This window comes from Dioscorea cayenensis, chromosome 15 (genome assembly GCF_009730915.1).
Source record: "Dioscorea cayenensis subsp. rotundata cultivar TDr96_F1 chromosome 15, TDr96_F1_v2_PseudoChromosome.rev07_lg8_w22 25.fasta, whole genome shotgun sequence".
NCBI lineage: Eukaryota > Viridiplantae > Streptophyta > Magnoliopsida > Dioscoreales > Dioscoreaceae > Dioscorea > Dioscorea cayenensis.
In genome coordinates this window covers 3,553,851-3,578,726 of record NC_052485.1, presented here as the reverse complement: position 1 = coordinate 3,578,726, position 24,876 = coordinate 3,553,851, and the positions used below count along the sequence as shown (strand labels likewise).

General features: G+C 35.8%; 2 protein-coding genes across 4 annotated transcripts in view; one reads left to right on the top strand and one right to left on the bottom strand.

Moving 5' to 3' along the window:
- LOC120277583 (rRNA biogenesis protein RRP5-like) overlaps positions 1-10,691 on the bottom strand; it is a 13,461-nt gene extending 2,770 nt beyond the window's left edge. Inside the window, exons 1-17 of the mRNA XM_039284443.1 lie at positions 10,476-10,691; positions 10,171-10,397; positions 8,670-8,810; positions 8,401-8,577; positions 7,845-7,941; positions 7,491-7,603; positions 7,261-7,383; positions 7,066-7,137; positions 5,747-5,839; positions 5,398-5,511; positions 5,158-5,280; positions 3,410-3,595; positions 3,216-3,290; positions 2,840-2,976; positions 1,706-1,840; positions 799-938; positions 611-676 (exon numbers count right to left, since the gene is read on the bottom strand). Coding sequence (XP_039140377.1) covers positions 611-676; positions 799-938; positions 1,706-1,840; positions 2,840-2,976; positions 3,216-3,290; positions 3,410-3,595; positions 5,158-5,280; positions 5,398-5,511; positions 5,747-5,839; positions 7,066-7,137; positions 7,261-7,383; positions 7,491-7,603; positions 7,845-7,941; positions 8,401-8,577; positions 8,670-8,810; positions 10,171-10,397; positions 10,476-10,662 — 2,206 coding nt within the window. The 5' untranslated portion in view covers positions 10,663-10,691. The remainder of the gene's footprint in view (positions 1-610; positions 677-798; positions 939-1,705; positions 1,841-2,839; positions 2,977-3,215; positions 3,291-3,409; positions 3,596-5,157; positions 5,281-5,397; positions 5,512-5,746; positions 5,840-7,065; positions 7,138-7,260; positions 7,384-7,490; positions 7,604-7,844; positions 7,942-8,400; positions 8,578-8,669; positions 8,811-10,170; positions 10,398-10,475) is intronic.
- A 9,402-nt stretch (positions 10,692-20,093) lies between these two features.
- Positions 20,094-24,179, top strand: LOC120277849 (serine/arginine-rich SC35-like splicing factor SCL33). Of its 3 annotated transcripts, none has more exons than XM_039284686.1 (6): positions 20,094-20,204; positions 20,323-20,489; positions 21,287-21,364; positions 21,907-22,071; positions 23,310-23,603; positions 23,686-24,179. In XM_039284686.1, the coding sequence occupies exons 2-6, from the start codon at positions 20,341-20,343 to the stop codon at positions 23,825-23,827; spliced, it is 828 nt and encodes a 275-aa protein (XP_039140620.1). In that variant the 5' UTR covers positions 20,094-20,204; positions 20,323-20,340; the 3' UTR covers positions 23,828-24,179. The 3 variants fall into 3 exon arrangements, with proteins under 3 accessions (XP_039140620.1, XP_039140621.1, XP_039140619.1); XM_039284687.1 differs by having other exon boundaries at positions 23,307-23,582; XM_039284685.1 differs by having other exon boundaries at positions 23,307-23,603.
- Positions 24,180-24,876: the final 697 nt, after the last annotated feature.

Genomic DNA, 24,876 nt, shown 5'->3' with positions numbered 1-24,876 from the left:
CCAACGAAGGCAACGACTGCCACAAAATATTTAGCATTTGACAGACTACCACAATTAATATGAAAACAAGTGCTATATCATTAAAATCTTTTGTTCATCATGTCATTATTAAATTTCTAGGTAATTGATGACCAAATGTTGTCAAAATCTAATTCTAAACATTTTATGTTCGTAGATGGTATGATAAAGCCTTTACCTAAGTACATGCAAGCAAAATTACATATTTCTAAATATTCATGTGCATTAATTAAACCTTTTAAACATTTCGAATCACAAGACAGAGAATGTGATACAGACATTTTTCAAAAACGATCCATAGACAAGATAGCAATAATTTGACTATTTGCGGACTGCAGTAAAATTTCAATATTTGCTGCTTTCTTCCTCCTTCCTTTAAGAACTTACTCAGTAAATTATTTTCATCCCTTCCTCTTAATTCTATACATTTTTGCTCAAAGGAAGGCCACAAAGTTTATTACAACCTCTTGCACTTCAAAATATGACAACAACATATATATGAGCAGCATTACTACATATGTTATCAATGTAGAAACAAATAATAATTACCTGAAGAAAAACAAAGGTGTAAAAATTAAAAGAACATACATACCTAGCACCAAGAGTTGATCAAATTCATATCCAGGTCTCAATAAAGATTTTAGTATTGTGGCTTGCCCTGATGAATGCAAGGAATAATGATGATAAATGAATGTGAAGATCAATAGGAAATAGTTAAAAAAATAAATAAATAAAACTCAAATAATCAAACATAAGTAAAGATCAAGAAATGTGGCTTGCCCAGGTGATCTGCTAAATGTTCATTAGCGATAGTCCCTTTCAAGTGACTGTGCACATGCACTACAACTGCTCCAGGAGTTAATCGCTCCACAACACCAGATACAAGACTTCCTAACTTGCAAACATCATCCTCAGAAGTCCTACAAATATAGAAATTTAAAATTGTGCAATACCTTGCAATGCATATTTGGAATTAATAAAACTTCCAAAGTAAGATTTTGTTACAAAGGAAGACGATGATTGAACATCAAAGAAATCAGCAAAAAGATCATGAAAGTATTTTAAGGATCCAAGAATCAAGAATTTTCGTGTCTTCAGCATAATAGGAAACAAATGGGAATTTTTGTGTCTTCAGTATAATAGGAAAGATAAATGCAGGTGAAGTTTGCCTGCTTGCAATGAAAGCACGAGCGGAAAACAAAACACTACTCCTGGTACACAAGGACTTGGCAGCAAAATATAACACTGGCTTTCACTAAAACTAATAGCAAACACAAATAGAAACAAATCAAAAGCACAAGACCTACTCCTGGACCCTGGTAGGCTGGTATACAAGAGCTTGGCAGCAGACAATAATACTAAGAAAAGCCCCTATAAAAAAATAATAAGAGGGCCATCATCTGCACACAGGTTGCTTTGAGGATAGGGAGCTACATGACAAATTTTTAACTCAAACTTATCCTATATATTCATGTAGTCCATTAATGTCAAAGCAACCCATGTGCAGTATGATGATCTTAATATCATTTAAGAAGAGCTCCTCTTAGAACTTTTGACCCAGTAAAAAAACAAAAGCAGCAAAACATTAGCTTCCACTCATATATAAATAGTTTTACACAATGGCGTGATCAAGAAAATCATATTACTGGCATGAGCCTGTAGAAAGAGCAAGGAATAAGATAGAAACCTTTTTGGTGATATGAAAAAACTAAGATTGATCTTTCGTGAAGCAGGAACTGAACTGATTACCCTGCATTTCACAACTTGTCCAGCATGGTATACTGCATCTGGCTCACTTCCAGGATCCAATCTAAGCTCAGATCTAGAATTACACAAACAATTGATAAGTTGATGACAGATAAAAGTAGATCAATAAAACTGACAACAACAAAATGGGATATAAATATAGATATCCATATTCAATAAAGTCGTCTTGGTGGTTTACGTTCATACTAGTTTCCTCGTCAAGTCTCAAGAACTTCTAAATGAAGTAGAAGGGAGGAAATTGTAGAGAGAGGCTGCAAAGGAGGATAAAAGACACATGATACATCAGATTTGTATTTCACAAAAAATTGTTAAGTGATGGGAATGAGATCAAGGGCATTGGTGTGGACGAGGAAAATGGGAACTCAAGAAAACACGAAAAATGATTTACAACAATATTGTAGCATTATTGCATTGAGATGGAAAACTGCAACAGTTCATTGAGGAGTGAACCAAAATATCCATCTGATGCACAAAGTGAATATCAAGAAAATGGATTTAAGACGGGAGATTGAAAGGAAAAAAGCATTGCTGTGAAGAGGGGCATTGCTGGAGGGTTCAGAGAAGGATGTGAGCCGATGTACATCAAGAAAGAATGAAAATGAGTCAACAATAATTGATGCAGTATATTGTGGCAAGGGTGGAAAGCTGCGATTCTCATTCCAGGTACATTCTTCAGTGAAGATACAAGTAACAAAGCATCTTCTGTCGCATACTACAGAAATATGTAGAACAATAACATACAAGATAAGTTGTCAGACATGATAAATAGCACAAAAAAGCACAAAGTGAAGATCATGAAATTGAGATAAAATTCTATGGCAATCAGAAAGATAGATAATTTTCCTCTAATGTTTATTGGAACGTACTGGAAATAAATAGATTTATCTGCAGAATATACACTACATTTGAAAGAAAAAACAATCAAATATAAGCATTGTAAAAATTTAAAATGTAAACAAATTTCAAGATCATTAATAATAATTAAAGCAGAATAGAAGCATGTCATTGGTGCTCAAATATCAAACAACACAAGAAATCATCGAAAGAGACAGGCCTGTGTGCAAATCCATGCACTCCATTGTAAAATCTCACAAAGCAACCATGCTTTTCTATTTTGGTAATCCATCCATGCGCTATTAATCCTTCAGTGGCATCAGCATACGAGGAAAGCACACTGAGCTTTGATTTCACCTAGGAAAAAGGAATTAACAGCTTCACTTTCATATACAACAATCAAATTATAAAAAAAATAACTTCCTGATATAAAGACTATAAAGGCCAGATGATCATAATCCTACAAGAAATATTCAAGCACTATGCAGAAAATACGAGCTGTACGATGATGCCATGGAAACATCAGTTTGGAATTTAATTTGGAATTCAATTAAGTGCACAGAAGTAACAAGAAAGAATACATGAGAGGAACATACCAAGGACTTCTTGTGGGTGACAGTTATTCTCTTGGATTTGCAACCCAGCACACGAAAAAGCAACTCAGCTCCAACCTTAACATAGATCGAGGATAAAATGTTATCAACGTCAAACCTTAACTTTAAAAGATATAGATAAATTCTACCAGAACAGGCTGATTTCATCCTTGGTAAAAAATAAAACAAACCCAGACCTTAAATTTCTTATCAGGTTTCACAATGTCGAATTCTGACATGTGAGGAAGAGGGCAAAGCGCCTTTACACCACTTGAGAATTGTACAATTGCACCAAAGTTCTCAACAGCTAAAACCTTAGCTTTTACCAACATACCAGGCTTGACATCAGAATGAGTAAAAACAGAACCTTCAAAGGCACTCGCCTGCAGGTATCCAAACAACACAAGAATGAGCATGAGGTGGATGTTCTTTTCAGACAAAAAAGAAAACAGAAGACATATGCCTTTTTGAAGTTTCATTACCACAGAAAAGCAAAGCACTAGAAACTGTCCTAAGCAGTAGTTATCACAGCATATATGCAGCATGTAATGGGTAAAACAACTAAAAGAAGGGGTGAGGGGGAAAGCAACCTTGATCATTGAGATAACCACAGTTATAGCAAATGGAAGTGGTAGGAATGCAAACAGGCATTTCAACAATATCATTCTAAAATGAACCGAGTTTCACGCAGCCTCTTTTGATCTGAAAAAGTACTTCTCTCTTTCTACATGTGTACACATCAAATATCAATGGATGTATAAACATAGAGACCGCCGAAACTGCAGAGCTAATCATGGTTTTCCTCGTAAGTCATCCTTAACCAGAAATTCAAGAGAACAGAAACATATCATTTCCAATATTTAGTATAAAGAAGGTGATCACCATAATCTGAGATAAAAATTCAAGAGAAGAAGAAATCTGATAGTTTGTTTGTGCTCACATACAGATAATCAAGATCAACTTGAAAGTGGCCACACTTTGTGTCCATATCCAACACATAAATAGCATAAGCTGCATACTTGTAAACAGCAGCATTCTTGGGGCTTACAATCAAACTAATTTCTTATTAACCATTCTCTACAATTTGCAACTGTATGATCAACTTCATGTGGACATACTCATAATAAACCTCATTTTCAGTGACACCTGCATTTTCTAGAACTAGTATATATAACTGAAAAGAGGAGATTGAAAATAAACTACTAGCATTGATCGTCAGATTCCAAGAAAAAGATTAAAACATCCATAATGGTCAAGGATATGTCAAATTGAACCTAATATCAAAAGAAAATTATATCAAAAAATGATACTAAAACCAATAATGCTTGATGATAACCTAACTACAAAGCTTATAATTAAAAAAAGCAATTCATATCAATCCACACTGTAAAAAATTTAAAGCTCCATAGATCCGATCAAACAAATCACAGTAACAGTTATAGACTGATAGTCACCTTACATCAGACAATTGACACAAAATTATATAGCAAGAGAACATGAAGAATGCAGCATGTTCGTGTTCCTCTCCCTCAGGCGGCAATAAACTCATTAGAAAATACTAGACTTTGACAAAAAAAAACAAACAAAATAAACTTGCTGATCAATACTTACATATACCAGTGCAACAGAACTCAGTTCCCATGTTCAATTATTTCTAAACCATTTAAGATTTAACTAATGGAAATATTCGACATTTATAATTTCTCAGAAAAATGCAAGGACAGGTGATAAAGCAAGCAAACTTTAGAAAACTTTCATGGTCATGCAAAAGCCAAATAAATGTTAATTGAAAGACGGAAAACCAGGGTAGTTGGGATTGAAAACACCTACAGAAGCTGCTTTAAATGCGTGCAACTATTAAGAAGGCAAAATAAAGCACATAAAATGCAATAATGAAGAAAAATGAAGGACTGCCAATCGCTAATGAAATTAAGGAAGAAGTAACCTTCAAGGTACCCATTGCTATGCCTTCCAGATGTCTCATTCCAAGAATACGAACACGAACATGGCCACCTTCCTTAAAGGTTTTCCCAACCTTTGAAACTCCTTCATCAGCAAAATCCATCATCTGCCATAAAAAAAAAATAAAAGAATTAAGGGAAAAACACAATTCGAGTTTGAAATGTCAAAACAGGAGAAAAAAATTAATAAGCAGGTGACAAAACCAATGAAAATATGAACAGACATGCACATAAGCAGGAAAAGGCTTGGGGGATGAAGGAATTTCAAGATGAAGACCAATTCCTTTATCAACTCTGACTATTCGTGATTGTTCATAAATATCGCCAGTTTTGACAAACTGCACAAATAAATTAAGTTGTTAGTGCAAGTAGAAATAGCTAAAGATAAAGGACAACATATCTTTATAAAACTCGCAAGAAAATATATTATGGTGCATATACATCATTGAAAAATCAAGCACATATTTTTATTGAAAAATCAAATGCACATGATGGCATCTGTAGACCAACTTGTATGATTGGATACAAACAGAAAGAGGGAATAGAGGCATATAGATAACAGAAAGAACTTACACAGGGAGGTGGCTTGTTAAGCACTAGGTCTGAATTTAAGGTCAGTCCAACAGCTCTAGTCGTGGGATCAATAAATAAGATGCGGGCAGTCACCTAAACATTATTCACACAAAAATGTGAAAATTCCCAAGCAGCAAAGGTCTATTAAACTGCAGAGTTGGAATATGAGATCATTTCTTAGACCAAAACTGAATAGATTGAGGAGTAATTGAAAATATTTAAATAACTGAAGAGGCAGATGTAGCAGATGATGATCTGAAAATAAATGCAGTCACAACAAATGCAAAATAAATGTACAGTCTTGATGACAGTCAGTGCCAAAGATGCCACCTGCTTCTCAGACCACACCAACAGTCCCAAAGACCATCTTACTCTCCTTTTACTTACACTGCCCCACCCAACGTAACTTTTTCTCCACATCTCCCTCTCTGCCACCTGGACTGGCCATACAAACAATCCCAAGGTCATTCCAGTATCCTGCCATTCCACTTGGCCACCTCCAATACCCCTCCCAAATACACCTTTCTCCACATCTCCCTCTCTGCCACTCCAACTTACTTTCCAGGCCATACAAACAATCCCAAGGATCATTCTAGTCTCCTGTTACTCCACTTAAACACCTCCGATGCCCCTCCCGACGTATCCTTTGCCATCTTCTAGACAAAGTACAAGGCCCAGGAACATTCTCAAGTTCCTGCAACTCAATCCCCTAAATCCCTCGTTTCCACATTTTCCTCAAATCACATGCATAAAAGCATGGATTATGCAGAAAGTGTTCATCTTAACAACCTTGTGAAGTAAACTAACAAGCATTGATGAATGAAATAGCCAGTAAGCATTCATGCTAATTGCATTCTGAAGTAAATAAACAAACAGGATATCTGGGAGAAATTCTGAAGTTCAGATAGTTTCAAAAGTAGGAAAAAATAAATGATGGATGTCATGGCATGAAGAAGTGATATTATTCTATTAAAAACTTCATTATCTTGCAAATTACATTTGGGAAAAAATTTTCAGATGAAAAGATACATGCATAAAATCACAAACGATATAAGCATAAACAGATTATGTGTATGATGCCACATGTGAGGAGAAAGGAGTTAGGATGATCAAAACTTTGACAGTTTACCTATAGTCCTACAAACTTCTGAGACAAAAAGATATAAGCATATTCTAAGACATAAAAGCAAGATGATATAAGCATAAACTGTTTATGTGCATGACACCATATATGAGGAGTTAGGACCATCAAACTTTGAGTATAGTCCCAACAAGTTCAGCACAGCAGGTTTAAAAAAATAACAGACTTATGAATATACCTTCTTATTATGTTTATAGTCATCTTTCCATGAGGAACTAGGAAAATAATCCTGCAAATGAAATACATCTGCCTGTGGGAGAAAAAGGTTTGATGAGAAGAAGTATACCTAAACTATGAAATATGAAGGACTTTGACTTTAAGTCCTGTAGCAAAAAATGAGTTTGTCCAGTGCATAGTATAGTTGCACACATACCGTTCCAGTAAAGTAAGTTAGGAATGACAACATAATTCCATTCTCGAGTGTAGAATGTACACGAACATTAACCATCATGCCAGGAACCAGTTGATCGATGGAGAGCCCTTTTAAATCCTTGATCTAAAAATGGCAAAGCAATACATGATTATTAAACAGGATACAACAGAAAACAGTTAGAATGGAAAAACTAGTACCAAAAATTTGCAACCAAACCATCAGAAACATACTACAGATTTGGACACCAGGTCAGGATCTGAATCTAGATGCACGACAGCTCGTGCCTTATCTATACTCTTGACAACACCTTGTATCAATTGCCCAACAGTAGCCTTACCACCATCTGTAAAAACGAAGAATGATTATTTGCTGAAGCAATAGTAATAAGCAAAATGTTAACACTACACAACCCAAAAAGGTGCACAAGAACTGAACTAGAAATAGCAGCAATATATACTCCAATTATATTTCAATAACACTGCCTCCATATCAGTTAACAATGACAAAAAGAACGAGTACATGCAACAGAAAAAGAATGAATAAAAAAATAGCAAATGAACATGAAGTTATCAGACGTTGACTACCTAGGCAGCTTCTTGGCAAAAATCCACTAAAAGAAAATACACCAAAATGAAGAATATAGCCATGATCCTCAATGCTCTTCACCTGGGCTGTCAGAACCTGAAATAGTATAGCATGCCCAGTAGTTTAACCGCAAGTTAGATAAAGATTTCAAGTTCCTCAGAGCACTTTCAGAATGTCATAAACATAAAAGAGACATCAGAAATAACATTTAAGAAAAAAGAGTACTTAACATAGCCAGAGCTAAACAAATAATGCTTGCTCATAAGAAAGCAACACTGTACTTAAGAATTCTCGTTCATGTATATGATTACCACATAAGTTAAAATTCATCATGAAGGCTGCGCTACAAAATGCACTTCGAAGACATTTAATATGTAAAGAAAGCAATTCCTAACATCTAGGCTGAATTTCAGTCACATATTCAAGGATACACTTGAAATTATAGTTAATATCACCTTAATGCACCCATTAAAGAATAACAGAACTTAATTGATGACAGTGTTCAGGGAAAATAGAAAATGATGCCGTTAATAGTTATAAATAACTGTCAAATACCATGCCATCTTGAACAGCTTCTAGTGTGAGGCCTTTATATAGCAAGCTAAGGCGGAGTGACAGCAATATTCTTTTATTTCCTTTCCCGTCCCTTTTATCATCATCTACTTCCAAGACAATGCCAGGAACTAGCTGCCCAACATGAAATATTCTAAAAGGCAAATTGCTCCCAGCATCCTGCAGAAAAGAGCCATCATAACCAAGAATATAAAGGGGAAGAGTAAAGTAATTCTAATTGGTTTATTTTCTAAGCCTTCCATTTCTAGCACCTGGGATCCATTATTTAAAACTATGTCAGCCACTTCCTCTGAACGAACAAACCCTCTTAAGCCACCTGGAAGACTGACTACAAGATCTTTTGAGTTCACTTCTGTAATGACTCCCCAAAGCTTCATATTTGGTGATATATTCTGGAAAATGAAACAGAAAATAAAATGTTTTAATATCATACTCCATTAAAAAAAAAAATGCTTATCTGAAAAAATTAGAGAAACAAAGGAACAAGCAACATGGCAAGATTCCAGCACTTCACATTCCTTGATTGAAGCAAAATCCAACTTTATAACTCAAGACAGTCAGTGCCATTGCATATGTAAAAACCCATTTTTTTTATCTTTATCCTCTTTAAATATATAAATGCAAGCTGATCATGTGCACTGGAAATGAGCTCACATAGAGTGGTGTTTGAGATGACAAGGCCAAAAGGTTTGTTCAAAGAGTTGAATTATATGTGTTGACTTTCTGCTGATTTATAATAAAAGCATAGAGGAATTACTCAAAGCATTAAAGAGGTATCTTTTACAGCAAAACATAAGAAGAAGAGCAACAAGCTTGAGCTGCTTGATTTGAAGTTTGTATTGCGAACTCTTTCAGATATTTCTGATGAGGCTAGCAATAAGTAGCTTTTTAACTTCTTCTTGAGAGCTTGTCATCTAGGACTACTTCCATCCTTCCTCATTATCAGTAATTTGAGAAACAAAGGAGACTCCTGTAGTTTAATCAATTTTAGGCAAACCAGGGTAAAGTAAAGGAATCCCATTTCACTAAATTGGTTTCCTCTATTTAATGCACACAATCAATGTACAAGATTTATTAGATAAATCAAACAGCTGAATACCACGAGACTCCTCAAATACTCTGGGTAACACTTGAAGGCATCAAATCTCATTAGGATGGCCTGTACTGACGACTAAGGATAGATCTTGCAGAATATACCTACAACACAACCTTGCTACACTTATAGAGGTTACCCTCTAAGATACCTCAAGCTAGTCAGACACTCAAAATACACACTTATATCCCCATAAACTACTAAGAATTGGTAAATAACACCCTAATACGTTTCAACAAAGTCCCCATGGAATCAAAGGCAAACATAGAAGGATTAATATAATATGGTAAATGAAGAATTCAGCTGAATGAACAATTCACATTCCTCAAGCCACTCACTCAGAACTCATGTTATGTCAGTGTGACAATACTAAAAGTCAGCATGGACTCAGCATGTTTCTATGAAGTTTAGTGCAAAAAGTAAAATCTCCGAGCATCTTATTCAATTCAAGAAGCACAAAACGAAAAGGATTAGCATTATCTGGTAAGTGAAGAATTAAGCCAAATAAAACTTCCATATGTAGTCATGAAGCGATAAAGCATGCATTGGAGAAATCATCAAGACCACCGTAAATAAATAAACACATAAAACTCCTTTTGCACATATAAACGACTATAAAACAGTGATTTGATAACTTAATAATACAAAAGGAGTTATACCTTTAACGTGATACGATTCACATATTTAGGAAGCTTTCCAGTGACACCTTCACCGAATAAGAACCCCAGATCATCCTCGTCATCGCCAAAAAGTTTCTTATTCCCCTTCTTCTTCCCCATTCCTTTACCCCCACCCTTCTTAGAAAGACGCTGCTCCCTATCAAACTCCTCCTCCGCCTCCGCCCGCGCCTCCGCCTCCTCCTTCTTGCTCAGCAACCTCCCACCTCCTACACCCCGAATCACCAATACAAATCAAAACATTCAATTGAAAACCAAAAATAAGTGAAAATCACAAGAATTAGAACCTCGGGGGAAATCAGGGTCATCATCTTGGAGAACGAGAGAAGCCGACGGCTCGGCTGGAGCAGGGCGAGCAGGATAATCCTTCATTGATTTCTTGAAGGATTTCTGGGGTTTTCCGACATCGATGGGCTTCCTCTTTTGGAGCTTCTTCTTCTCCTCCTCCTCCTTCTCTTCTCTTCGAGCGGCCATTGTTAGGGTTTCTCTGGAGCTCGCGAACGACGAAGGTTTTAGAAGCGCTTTGGGTTTAAGCCTCAGTTATATAAGCAACACTCAACGGTCAAAAGGTTATCAGGACTTCATGATGGGCCGGATTCAGGCCCGTTGTTAACGGACTTGGATTTGTAATTGTTGTTTGACAACGGGCCTTGGATTTCGTAATTATTCTTTTGATTTCTAAATTTAATCATTTTAAAAAACCCATAAATAATTACCTTCCAACGGATTGCTGATACATTAGCAACGGGCTTTGATTTTGTATTTTTTTCAATTATTTCTTAATTTCAAAATTTAAAAAATCAGAAATTATTAGTTACATTCATTAACAACGGACCTTTGGATTCATAATTATTCTTTTATTTCTAAATTTTGAATTTTAAAAATCAATAAAATAAACTATTAGTTTCCAAAGTCTAATACATTATCAAGGGGTCTTGATTTTGTAATTATTGTTTCAAATTTGATACGATCCAGGAAGCATAGTAGCTGTAAATCTTACAGATACACACCAACACAAGAACAAACAACTAGAAATGGAATTAACATTGAATTCAATGATTTCAGTTACAACTCATTTGATGCGATCCAGAAAGCACAACAACTTATAAATCCTGCAGATACACATCAACACAAGGACAAACAACTAGAAATGAAATTAACATTGAATTCAATTATTCAGTTACAACTCATACATCAAGTAACACATACAAGACTTAACCAAGCAGTAAGAAAAACAACAACAAGAGACCAGAGGTTGATAACCTGGAAATCTCTAACTCTAAGACAAGAACCAGATGAAGAAGATAAACAGTAGAAAGTAGATCAAAATCTCAATAATGTCTCCCTTCCCAAGATTGAGTTATTTTCTAATTAGGAATTGATTGAAAGCTGACTCCTTGTAAACAGTTCAGCAATTGGAGTTTAGTATCTCTACTTAAGAGACCCAGAAACCCCAGCCTTTTGTGTAACAAACATAACTGTTCAAGGGTAACTTATGTAATTTGGCATTTTCCAAATTTTCCCCACTTTTAAACATAATGAAATGACATCTCCACCCTTCTTTCCTTAGTCTACCAGCAATAACGTCCCTGATGGTAACTTATGTAAATTCCCTTCATTTGAATATACCAAGTTTACTTAAATGCCCTTCACTGTGTGACTAACCAACTTAACTGCCAGGGTTAATTGGCATATTTTACTCCTTCCAGCTCTCTTTTCAAACAAAACACTTCACTTCTCTTCAAATCCAGCTCCACCTTCCTCCCTTTCATTTATTCACTACTACCTCACTAATAAAGCTTGCAACAATTACCACCCCTCTCCTTTCTATAACAAATTCTTGTCCTCAAGGATTCTTTGCTCAGTATCTTAGTTCCAACTTTGTTGAATCTTTTCACTAATTGCCGATCTAGGATAACCACTGGAGTCTTTTGAATATCCTGAGATTCATTCAAGAATGCTGGCCAATTTGTTGTTGCCATTTGATCACCAATTTTTCTCTTCAGTTGGGATATATAAAATACATCATGTATCCTTGCCTCTGTCAGTAGCTGAAATCTGTAGGTGACTGTTCCAATCCTTTCCCTCGCCATATATGGACCAAAGTATCTTGGAGATAACTTGCAATTTGCCATATGAGCCACTGACATTTGTTTCTAAGGTTTGAGTTTAATATGGACCATGTCTCCCATACTGAGTTCTTCATCACTTCTATTCTTATCAGCCAATTGCTTCATTCTATTCCTTGCATATACAAATTTTCCTTGAGTGATTTCAGCATGTTCTCCCTTGCTAATAAGCTTCTATATAGTAATTCCAGTCAAGAGTTGGTAGCCTTTTATGGTAAATGCATAGGAGGTTGATAGGTTGTGGAGAAGTTTTAATGGAGGAATGATAACTACTGTTGCACCACCACTCTACTAGTGGTAACCATTTAACCCATTCCTTGTGTTTCTCTCCTGTTATACAATGAAGATACTGTTCTAGACACCTATTTACAACCTCAGTTTGGCCATCAGATTGAGGTTGATAGGTTGTGGAGTAGTAAAACTTGATCCCTTGAAACTTGAATAGTTACTTCCAAAAATGACTCAGAATTATAGGGTCTCTATCATTGACAATCAATTTAAGTAACCCTTGCAACCTGTAAAATTGATCAAGAAAGATTTGAGCAATTGATAATGTTGTGTAAGGGTGAGATAATGCAATAAAATGAGCATATTTGCTCATTTTGTCAACTATCACTAATATAGTGTCTTGCCCATGAGAATTGGGCAGACCAATAATGAAATCCATACTGATCTCTTCCCATATACCCTCTGGTATTGGTAAAGGTTGCAGAAGGCCAACGGGAGGAGAGTTGTCTGATTTATTCCTCTGACAAACTACACAATTTTGCAAATAGGTCTTCACATCCCTCTTCGTTCCTTTCCAATAAAAATGGTCTCCAATTCTTTTTCTAGTTACTTTAGTTCCTAAATGTCCCCCAGCAAAACTGTCATGGAATTCCTGCAAGATTAGTTGCTTAATGGCTTCATCATTACCTATTACCAATTTTCCTCTCCTCTTGAGTTGACCCTGAACCCATTCATATTCTTATCCACCGTGAATGTTCTGTTGTACTTGTTGAATAAGTTGCTTCAATTCCGGGTCTTCTTCCCAATGTTCTTGAATTTTCTTCCATATATCTGATTTGACAGAAGTTATGGAAACTAAATTTGGCCTTCTAGACAATGCATCAATTGCAACATTTTCCTTTCCTTTTTTTATACACAATCTCGAAGTCATATCCTATGAGCTTCACCAACCACTTCTGTTGCATTAGAGTTGAGATTTTTTGTTGAAGATGCAATTTGAGACTTTGATGATCTATCCTAATCTTGAAAATGTCTTCCCAATAGGTAGGGTCTCCATTTTTGTAAGGCTATAACAATAGCTAGCATCTCTTTTTCATAAATTGATAATCACTTGTGTCTCTCTGGCAATGGTTTACTCATATAAGAAATTGGATTACCTTGTTGCATCATAACAGTACCCACTCCTTCATAAGCATCAGTTTCCACCACAAATTCATCTTCAAAGTTTGGGAGAGCAAGTAAGGGCTTGGTGGTCATCATTAGGGGTGTAAATGATACACCTCTACTCGCAAGCTACTCGGGCTCGACTTGGTGAAAACTCGAACTCGGCTCGGTTATAATCGAGCCGAGCTCGAGTTCGAGTAGCTCGAGTAGTCGAGCGAGTCGAGTTCGAGTATTTAGATACTTGGCTCAAGTGCTCACGAGCCTAATCGAGTAGTGACATATATATATAATATAATATAATATTTATTATATAATTACCATTATATCTTTTTAAAGTTAAAATATTAATATTTTTTAACAAAAAAATTTCTCTCATTCTCACGATTGAGAAAGAGAACTGAGCCCGTGATTGTGAGCCGCCCCTTTCAGTGTTTTCACAAAAAACTTAACCCTAGCCCGATTCATCCCCATCCTTCAACCCTAGCCTGAATCTTTGATAACTCGATAAACGCCGTCACCGGTGAGGTGCCAAACCAAGTAGTGAGCTTGCAACAAATCGACGACGATGGCTTTTTAGTTTCTTTCTCTTTCATCTCGCACTCTCTTTCTCTCTATCTTTCTTCGTCTCCAGTTCGCTCTGAGCTCGTAGGCGATATCAAAGGTGTGATCAGGTAATTTTCTCATCAATGTATGGCTTACAGTTTTGTAGGTTTTCTTGAATTGAAATCTCACATCGAGAGCTCATAGAATTCTAAATCTGGGTTTAATCCTTGTAATTATGTTTTTTATTGCGAAAAATGCTGTTTTTTTTTTTGTCATACGGCTTCATGGTCTGCATTATAATCAGTATTCTTACTGCTAATTGGTTATATTTTTGTGTTTTGAAATGACATTGATCTTTTGAGCTTTGTAGGTTTTCTTGAATTGAAATCTCACATTGAGAGCTTAAAGAATTATGAAGCTGAGCATGACTAAGGTATTTACTGAAATTGTTTTCAATTTCGATTTTTTCTTCATTGTTAGAATTCAATGTGTTTTGATCTTCATTGATTTGAGTGGTGAAAAAATTTTTACAGGAGGGTAACAACTAACAAGGTCACCTTGAATGTGTATGATCTCAGTCAAGGGCTTGCTCATCAGCTTTCAATTTCATTCCTGGGCAAGGCAATTGAAGCCATATGGTAAGCATGTTATCTTTGTATGACATTTTGATAGAATGATTGGTAACAATTGAACAAATGTTCATAGATTAACTGCTAGTTAGTTTGGTATGAATTCTAAGAACAACAATGTGGTGATTGTGTTGTGTGGGAGAAGCCTTTCAGTTCTCATTGATAATTTTGGATTTTCCCCTTGATTTTCTATTCAAATCTTTGACTGCTGATGTGTATATATAATCAAATCTTTCAGCCATGCATGATGTGTGATCATAAGTCCATATAATTTAATTCAATTTTTGAATTAGTTTTATTTATTTATATAGTTTAATTCAATTTTTTGAATTAGTTTTATTTATTTATATAGTTTAATTCTATTTTTTGAATTAGTTTTATTTATTTATATAGTAATTAAAATGATTAAAATGATTTGTTTTCTAATTTCTCATTTGTAATTTTGTATAGGTTTGATGGAAACATTGGGCCAAACCCTTACTTTCAAGAACATATATTTTTGAGATAATGGATGTTGATGGTGGATTGATTGTTTTCTTATTATCTATGGACTTATTTGTTTGTTGTCAATGAATTGTATTAGCACTTGTTTATTTTCTATATGTTTTACTTGGACTTATTAACTATGGACTTACTTGTTTTATAATTGTTCTATTTGTTGTATTTTGTTTAAGTATGAGTTCTATTTGTTTTTTTTTTTTTTTTCACAATATTTTGGAATGTTGTTGTTTTAGTTGATGTTGCATTTCGTCAAATATGAATGTATTTGTTTATCTTTGAAAATTTATAGAATGTTATTATTCTAGTTCTTGTATTTGGTTAAGTTTGAATTTTGTTTGTTGCCTTTAAATTTTTTTTTTAATGTAGTCATTTTAGAATGGATGAAAAAAATTGATTTTTTTTTATGAAAATCAATGGAAAAAATTTTAGAGCTCGATCATAATTGTTTATGATCATTTTCAACATTTTTGAGCTTAATCGATCGAGCTCGAGTAGCTCAAATAGTGTATCGAGACGAGCTCGAGCTTGTTTATGTATACTCGGTCGAGTTCGAGCCGAGTATCGAGTATCGAATTTTCAGTCGAGCTCGAGCTCGAGCTCCCTATTACTCGGCTCGAACTCAATCGATTACACCCCTAGTCATCATTCTTCTGAGATTGTCAAAACCTGTTATGCTAACTGAACTCCAATTGAATGTATTCTTCTTCAATAATTCAGTTAAGGGTTTTGATAAAATTCCATAACCTTTAATGAACCTTCTATAGTTTCTTGTCAGCCCTAGGAAATCCCTTAGTTCTTTGATATTTTTAGGGGTGGGTCAATTGGTGATAGCTTCTATTTTGGTCTGATCCATCTCTACTCCTTGTTTGCTAATCACATGCCCCAAGTAGTCAATCTTCTTAGCTACAAATTTACATTTTGTTTTTCTTGCCATATAAGTGATTGGTTATGAGGATCTCCATTATTAATTTCAAGTGCTTCAAATGGGCCTCCCAACTGTTGTTATACACCAAAATATCATCGAAAAACACTAATACAAATTTCCTTAGAAATTGTTTGAAGACATCATTCATGGGGCCTTGCAATGCAGAAGGTGCATTAGTAAGCCCAAAGGGAATTACCAAGAACTCATAGTGTCCTTCACATGTGCAAAAAACAGTTTTATTGATGTCCTACTCATCCATTCTTATTTGATAATACCCTGACCTTGAGTCTGATTTGGAGAAATATTCAGCCCCATGCAGCTCATCCAGAAGTTCTTCAATGAGAGGATTAGGAAATTTGTCTTTGATAGTCTTCTCATTGATAGCCCTATAGTCAATACATAGTCTCCAACTGTTGTCTTTCTTCTTGGCTAATACAACAGGTGCAAAGAATGGGCTTCAACTTGGCCCGATAATTTCCTTGTCTAGCATTTCCTTGACCATGTCTTCAATGATGTTTTTCTGAAAAGCTGGGTATCTATAAGGTCTAACATTTATAGGGTCAATTCCTTTCCTTCAGAATGATCCGATGATCATGAAATCTCACTAAGGAAAGTTGTTCAACTTCTTGGAAAATGTCTTCATACAGGTGCAACAATTGATCTAATTGCAGTTGATGCTATGGAGATGATTGCTTCTGCTCCTGGTTTTCATTCTCCTTTCACCCTGAGGCTCCTTGATCATGACCAATGAACACAATTAGGCCTTGCATAATTTAGCAGGAAGTTGTAGTGATTTTATTAAGGAATTACACTGCATCATTTGCAATCTTGGTTGGGGAGACCCCCTTATTATAACATTTTTATTGTTCATCTTGAATTTCATCCTTAATTCACTTAAATTCCTAGAATCGACCATTGTATTCCTAGAACTATTTGGCAACCCTCCAAGGGTAATACCATCAAATTTGCTTTGAACTCCACCCATTGCATCTTCCAATTCAGTCCAGCACACATCTTATCACATATGATTTTCTCTCCATTGACCACTTCCACAATCATATGATAATAATAATCAAACATCTCACACCCCAACTGTTTGGTTGTGAAAGTGCCAATGAAATTATAGGTGCTACCCGAGTCTATTAGAATGTGTACTTTGTGCCCTTTTACTAACCCACTGGCCTTCATAGTATTATAATCTGCCAATGTTTGAATGCATGCCAATGCCTTCAAAGAAATTATTGTTGAGACTTCCTCACTTGATTCTGTCTCCAATTCCGGTTCCTTGATGACAATTTCTTCCTCTTCTTAGTAAAATCCTCTCCCATTAACTCCAGACTATACAATTTTTTCATTTTGCAATTGTGGCTAAGTGTATTTCTTATAACACCAGTATCACAAACCTTTTTTCTTTTTTCCTTCCAATTCTCTATTGGATAATTTCTTAAAGGGCTTGATTCCCAAGTTCTTAAAATTTTTGATGTCACTATCTGCTGGAATGCTCTCTTGTAGCTTCTTGGGAGTTGGTAATAGAGGTGCACTCATAATTCTCTGTGAAGATCTCCTTCTCTTGTGGGCATTTTCCATGGCTATCTCCTACAATTTGGTTAGACTAATAGCTTGTTGCAAGCTAGTAGATTTAAGCAACCTAATGGTATCTTGCATTTCCTCCTTTAACCCACTCAGGAAAAAACTCAGAATGTAATCTTCTGTTAGATCAACCCTGTTGAGGAGTTCCTCGAATTTAATTAAATAGCCATGGACTGAACATGTTTGTCTCGGATTCCTCAATTCTGCTATAGGATCATGGTGTAGATCACTCCCAAATCTTATATCTAGTTGAGCCACATATTTTTCCCAACTAGGTGAGGCTCCCTCTCCTTTACTTCTCATGAAATGCTAGCGCCATTCTAGTGTAACACCTTCTAAGTGTAAAGAAGCTATTCTCATCTTCATACTTATAGGAGTTTCATCAAACTCATAAAATTGTCCGCATTTGAACAACTAATCATAAAGATGGTTACCATTGAATTTTGGGAAATCCAGCTTGGTCAACTTAGGCCGAATGGACTTAAGATAAGTCAATTTCTTCTTAGATCTGATAGGATTAGCAAAGGTATTGATAGTGGTGGCATTTCCTGCAAGTTGCCTGGTTCAACAATAATGTGCGCACCTTAGCCATGCCTTTATTTTGCTTCTCCCTCATCTCTTGTATTTCTTTTTTTCATATTTTTTTCTGACTGCTTCTCAGTAGTTTCCTTTAACAAATTCTTCAAATTATCCTCAAGTTTCTTCATTTCTTGATTTCTAGTATCCATCACAGCTTCACAAGGATTGGACTTCTCTGATACCAATTTGATGCGATCTAAGAAGCACAGCAGCTGTAAATCCTGCAAATACACACCAACACAAGGACAAACAACTAGAAGTGGAATTAACACTGAATTTAATGATTTAGTTATAACTCGTACATTAAGTAACACACACAAGACTCAACTATGCAACAGGAAAAAAAAATAACAAGGGACCAGAGGTTGATAACCCGGATATCTCTAACTCTAAGACAAGAACCAGATGAAGAAGATGAACAAGAGAAAGTATATAAGAATCTCAATAATGCCTATCTTCCCAAGATCGAGTTGTTTTCTAATTAAGAATTGATTGAAAGCTGGCCCCTTGTGAACAATTCAGCAATTGGAGTTTAGTATCTCTACTTAAAAGACTGAGAAGCCCCCAGCCTTTCTTTGTAGCAAACATAATTGTTCAAAGGTAACTTATGTAATTTGGCATTTCCAGGATTTTCCCTGCTTTTAAACACAGTGAAATGACATCTCCACCCTTTTTTCCTCAGTCTACTAGTAGTAACGCCACAAGGGCAACTTATATAAATTCCCTTCATTTAAATATACTGAGTTTACTTAAATGCCCTTCATTGTGTGACTAACCAACTTAATTGGCAGGTTGATTGGCGTCTTTTACTCCTTCCAACTCTCCCTTCAAAACACTTCACTTCTCTTTAAATCCAGCTCCATCTTCCTCCCTTTCATTTGTTCACTACTACCTCACTAATAAAGCTTGCAACAAGATTTTTGAATTTTAAAACTTTAAAATTCGTTTTCACAAATAATGCCTTTGATTTTGTAATTATAAAGAACCTTGGGTTAGTCAAATGGTAACTATTTATGCTTGTGATTCAAATTATAATTCACTTTCTAGGTCCCTTGTAAAGTTTATTGTTAGAGGTCCCTTTTGTCTTTGTTTTGTCGTGTGTCGACTTTGTCAAAAAAAAAAAATAAATATATATATATATATATATTTAAATTTCAAAATTAATTCTTTCACAAAAAGTCAAAATTAAATAAATAACTAGCTTCCGACTACTAATATACATTTCTAGGTACATCTTAATCAAAACTCAATTAAAAATGTTACTTCCGTTTGAACCAAAGTTAGACCAATATAAATATTTTGTAAGGGTGTATATGCAAATAAGGCTCCAACATCTTATGTTAGCAATTAACCACTTATACAGGGGTATTCATGAAAAATTATGTTTATTTTAATTTTTTTTTTTTTAAATTCAATTAACCGGATCCAGTTCAATCGAGTTTCATGTTCTTTTGGTCAAGTCCAACCAAATTCCAGTGAAGTCTTGCGCCGCAGGATAACCGTAGCCAGGAATCCAATCGTAGCCGTTCAATAGATCCAACGGTCCAGATAGAATGCCCCAAAACGCGTGTCACTTCTCCCTGTCTTTATATATCGCAAGGGCCCTCTTTCGCCGATGCGAAGCTTCTGGAAAAGAGAAGCGAGACCAAGAGCTCCGGCGTCCATCTCTGAACCCTAACTCCGATCCATCTCCGATCTTGTTGTGACGATCTGCGTGTTTTTCCTCCGGTAATCCTCTCTGTTCTTTTGATTTCGGTTTTCGGCTCTTCTTGGGTTGGATTTTGATGTATTGGTGGATTTTTGAGAATCAAGAAGCCTGATCTTGTTTTTGTTTTGTTGGAAGTAGGGAATTCTTGCTGAGAAGATGAGGGTGAGGAGCTACAGCTATAGTCCGTCGCCGCCGAGGGGGTATAGGAGAAGAGGCAGGAGCCCTAGCCCTAGAGGGCGATATGGCGGACGCGGGCGTGATCTCCCGTGCAGTCTTTTGGTTCGAAACCTCCGTCATGACTGCAGGTTTGTGCCCGCATTGATACCTGAGAATCCGAAGTTTTTTCCTTTTTTGTTGGTGACCTTGTTATTCAATTTACTGGTGAATTCGGTATTAAATCAGTTGAGTTTTGGTTGATAATTTGCGGTTTGTACAATTTTTTATTTTGTCTTAGCTATCTTCTTTGTTTATGTTTGACAAAATGGCAAGGTTCTGACTTTCTGTAAGTAGAGAACTATGGTCTCTAGATGACATTAGATATTTTTTAATATGTAAAATTTTTGGAAAGGTTTGTGAGTTTGATAGCAATTTTAATGTATTTTGGACTTTATAGTTCTTCAATCCACCTCCTTCGACCAGAAAGTTTATGGCTTTGTAATAGACTGCTTCGTGACAGCAAGTTTCTACAGGTAAATCCGTCACTACTAGGGAGCATAATTAAGGTTGACTAGGTTTCTGAGTAAGAATTAAGGTTTGTTTGTCTCTGCCCCCTGAAATATAATTCTGAATTTATATGATAAATTTAGATTGCCACCTCCTTATCCTTAACAGGTTTCACAAATTTTCTTGCTTTGAGATCTTCTCTTCTCTGATTTGCCTCATTGAGGTACTTGTCTATGATCTCAATATCCAAACCTGTTGATTCAAAAGCTATATGGTTGTGCTTAATGAAGTTTGAAGAAAATGAATGACAAATCAATAATGTTGTACATGCTTCTGGAATGTTGTTTCGTTTTATGGAGTCCTATCTTCTTATGGCCATTGTGTTTAGAATTTTTGTTTAGATGCTGAGCCATTCCTTTCTGTGGTTTTATGATTTTAGGACTGATGATCTTCGCAAGTCTTTTGGGCAATTTGGACCTCTTAAGGACATCTATCTGCCTCGTGACTACTACACAGGGTAAGAGAGCAATTTGTTTCTTTTCTGATTGCATGGTTCTTGACTACTGTAATATTATCTTAGCCACAATAGCAAATGCATTTTTTAGGTTTGGTTGACATTTACTTTATTTAGGTAGAGCATGTATTGGGGGCGTGCATATGTGTTTTCACAATTAGATGATTTTCAGACGGGTATATTTTTGTGTGGTTGCATCTTTATATATCCTATTGAAGTTATTGAGATTTAACAGCCAAAAGTAAAGTTTTGAAGACATCAGTCAAGTCTTAAGAGTTCTATTGGGAGGATGTTAGTTTTTATGAAGATATTGGTTCATGGTGTGAAGAAATTTGGTTTGAAGTCATGCATGTTGAAGATATGCAAGTCTTGAAGAATATGAAGTGATCTGTAAACTGAAGAATTCAAGGCATTCCTTTTTTCTTGGTATTATCCTTTTAGATTCTGTTATTATTATTGATTGGTGTGATGTGATGACTATTACCTCCTTAAAAGAGTAATTAATTTTACTCTAAATAAAGATAATTTTTTTCTGTCTTTTGTAGAGAACCACGGGGATTTGGGTTTGTTCAATTTGTTGATCCAGCTGATGCATCTGAAGCAAAGTATCAAATGGATAGACAAATTCTTCTTGGTCGGGAACTGACTGTTGTATTTGCTGAGGAAAATAGGAAGAAACCAGCTGATATGAGAGCACGAGAGAGGCTAAGGTAACATCCAAATTCCTTCATTTATCCCTTTTGTTTGTTTTATTTGATTTATTTGACATTGATATGTTCATTCTGTCCTTATTTGTGATATATGAACACAAATAATTACAAGATAGGGGAAAAAATGTTGTGTTGCTCTTCATAGCATCGCTGTTATGAGATTTTTTCTTGAAATTGTCCTGCTTGGTAGAAAGGTTGCCTGTTGATGTTATATTCAAAGAGTTGATATGCTTGTTGGAGATGCATGTGGTTATTGGATAAGGTTTTTGAAATAAACAAAGGGAAACTTGACCCGAGGCATGATGGGCTTGGTTATGCCAGCCTTCGAAGCATGTAATGCAAATGATCATGTCAGATGTCAGAACTGAGAAAAGTCTTGGAAAGTGCAGGTGGACAACATATTTGCAAGCACATTTGTTTTGCCTCATAATAATTATTTGTTTAGGCTATCTTCATTTATGTTAAGGATGTTCTGCATATGAAGTAGGAAGTAGAGTGATGCTGCTTGGGACTGCACAGCTGCGTGTGAGGCACATGTAAAAGTGAGCTCTGTGCTGAGGCACACAGCTGCACCCACTAATTGCATTTTGGTATACTTTTAGACCTTAGTTTAAATATACATGTTATCCATGAAGTTGGATTGAGCCGCTCCTTTCGCAGAGCAAATGTACAGTGAATGATTGTAGTTCTTTGGATGTTTTCATTAGTGTCAGCCCAGCATGCCATTGCCTTTGAGATGCCCTCTGATTAATTTCTTACCCAAGTTTTCTTTGGTGCATCACATAACTGTATGAGTAGTTATGCATGTTTTAAGTTGCCTAATCTCCCATGACCTGATCTTCTAGTTCAAAATAATGCATTGCTTTTGTTCTCACAAGGCATTGATGGTAGATATTTTATTTCTTTGCCAAAGTTGTATGGTTACTGCATCCTATAACCAATTTTCTAATAACTTTTCATGTCTTTGTTTTCAAACTTTATGTTTCGTGTACAAGGAGAATAGATTTTCAGATATGTTAAATTTCTGTCTTTGAACAACCTGGCCAACCTGTACAGAATGATATATCGCTTTGATTTCATTCCTTGTAGAAAGGTTGTTGTGATCCCCTTGAGTTATTTTTCTGTTAACACCCGCTCATGCATGTGCATGGATATAGGGGGTTTACTGTTTTATTGTGACTAGTTTGGCTTCTTGATAAATATCTGTAGTTAATTTTTCATGTTCTACATCTCAGCAGGACTTATGGACGGGAGTCCCGAAGATCACCGCGCTATTCCCGCTCTCCATCCCCTAGATACTCTCGATCGCCAGTCCGAAGATACACTCGCTCTCCACCACCAGCACCAGTTCGAAGATACACTCGCTCACCACCACCAGCACCAGTTCGAAGATACACTCGCTCACCACCAAGGTATTCCCGCTCTCCCCCACCACAAAGACACTTTGGCAGGTCTCGATCCCGCAGCCCTGGTGTTTATTCACCTTTGCCCGTTCCCCAAGACCGCTCAAGGTACTCTTCATTTAGCCGTCGGTAATTTTCTGCTCACCATTCTTGATATCATTTTTAGGTGATTACCCTATTTTAAGTTGAGCTCATGTCAATTATTTGGCAGGTCTGTCTCCCCACAGGCTGTGAGGCAGCAAAGGGAAAGGTCTTATTCTCAGTCCCCATACAATGGGTCAAGGAGCCGAAGCCCTGCGGACGACAATTACGAAAGGAAGCAATCACACAGAGAAGGGTCTCTCTCTGCATGATGGTTTCACCATGTTGGAGTAGATTTCATTTATTAACTCTCTTCTGTCCTCCTCTTGGCTGCTTTCTGTCACTGAAATACGAACAATATTATGGCTACAAGGCGGTCATGTACTTTGATGTTGTTGTGACTATCATATTTAGTTTTCATTACTGTTTGGTAACTTGTCTTCCTAGACCTTTATCCATAAACCATGCTTTATTGCTAGGAGAATTTATCCATTTGACTTTTGACTGACTGGAAATTATCCCCCATCTTTTAAATCCTTAATAAGGATCATCAGACAAGTTGGGATGTGGATAAAGTTCTATATTATTGGGTTTGGTATTTAATTGTTTCAGGTTTTTCCTTCATTTCTGTGTGTTTTTCTTATTTGGCAATTTATGCATTTTATCAAGTCTAGCCAGGGTTGTGTTTGTTGGGTTATTTCTGGTTTTGGCAGGCACATCCAGCGGAGCATCCAAGTTCCCCAGGTTTCATGATTTTAACCATAAGATAAAAGTGCCAATGAATGTGGTTTGTTTTGCCATGATCCATTTTACTAGTGTGAGTTGAAGTTGATGTTTTTCCGTACACAAAGGTTAAGATATGTAGATTGATGTTATTCAATTCTAATTCCTTAACCAAAAAGAAAAGAGCTCATTATGTATATATACCAGTGACTGTAGATGATGATTAGTTAATTCTTTAGCTATTTATATATATATATATATATATAAAGAAAAAGGAGAGCTCCTTCGGCACATAAAACAAATAACAATTATTAAACATGGCCCCCAAATAAGATCAACAGCTTTCGGACATGCATCCTCTTTAATATATGTATATATATCTACCAAAGACAATCAAAATGGACGTAGCTGCAGTTTGATTTATTTATTTATTTTTAATTTCTTTGAACTCTCCTTTAAAAAGAAAGCAGAAAGTTATTATTGGTGATTGATTGAAGTTCAAAACAAAAGAAACGGAATAGGAAAGTGTTTATTGAGATTCCCAATTCCAATTGAGTGAGGTCACTGCTGTGGAAATGTCATATGTGAATACTTGTCA

Excerpts from the sequence above, each read along its gene's own strand:
- LOC120277849 (XM_039284685.1), top strand. The coding sequence starts at position 20,341 with ATGAGGGTGAGGAGCTACAGCTATAGTCCGTCGCCGCCGAGGGGGTAT. Across the intron at positions 21,365-21,906 it reads CCTCGTGACTACTACACAGG|AGAACCACGGGGATTTGGGT; the intron begins GTAAGAGAGCAA and ends TGTCTTTTGTAG. Across the intron at positions 22,072-23,306 it reads AGAGCACGAGAGAGGCTAAG|CAGGACTTATGGACGGGAGT; the intron begins GTAACATCCAAA and ends TCTACATCTCAG.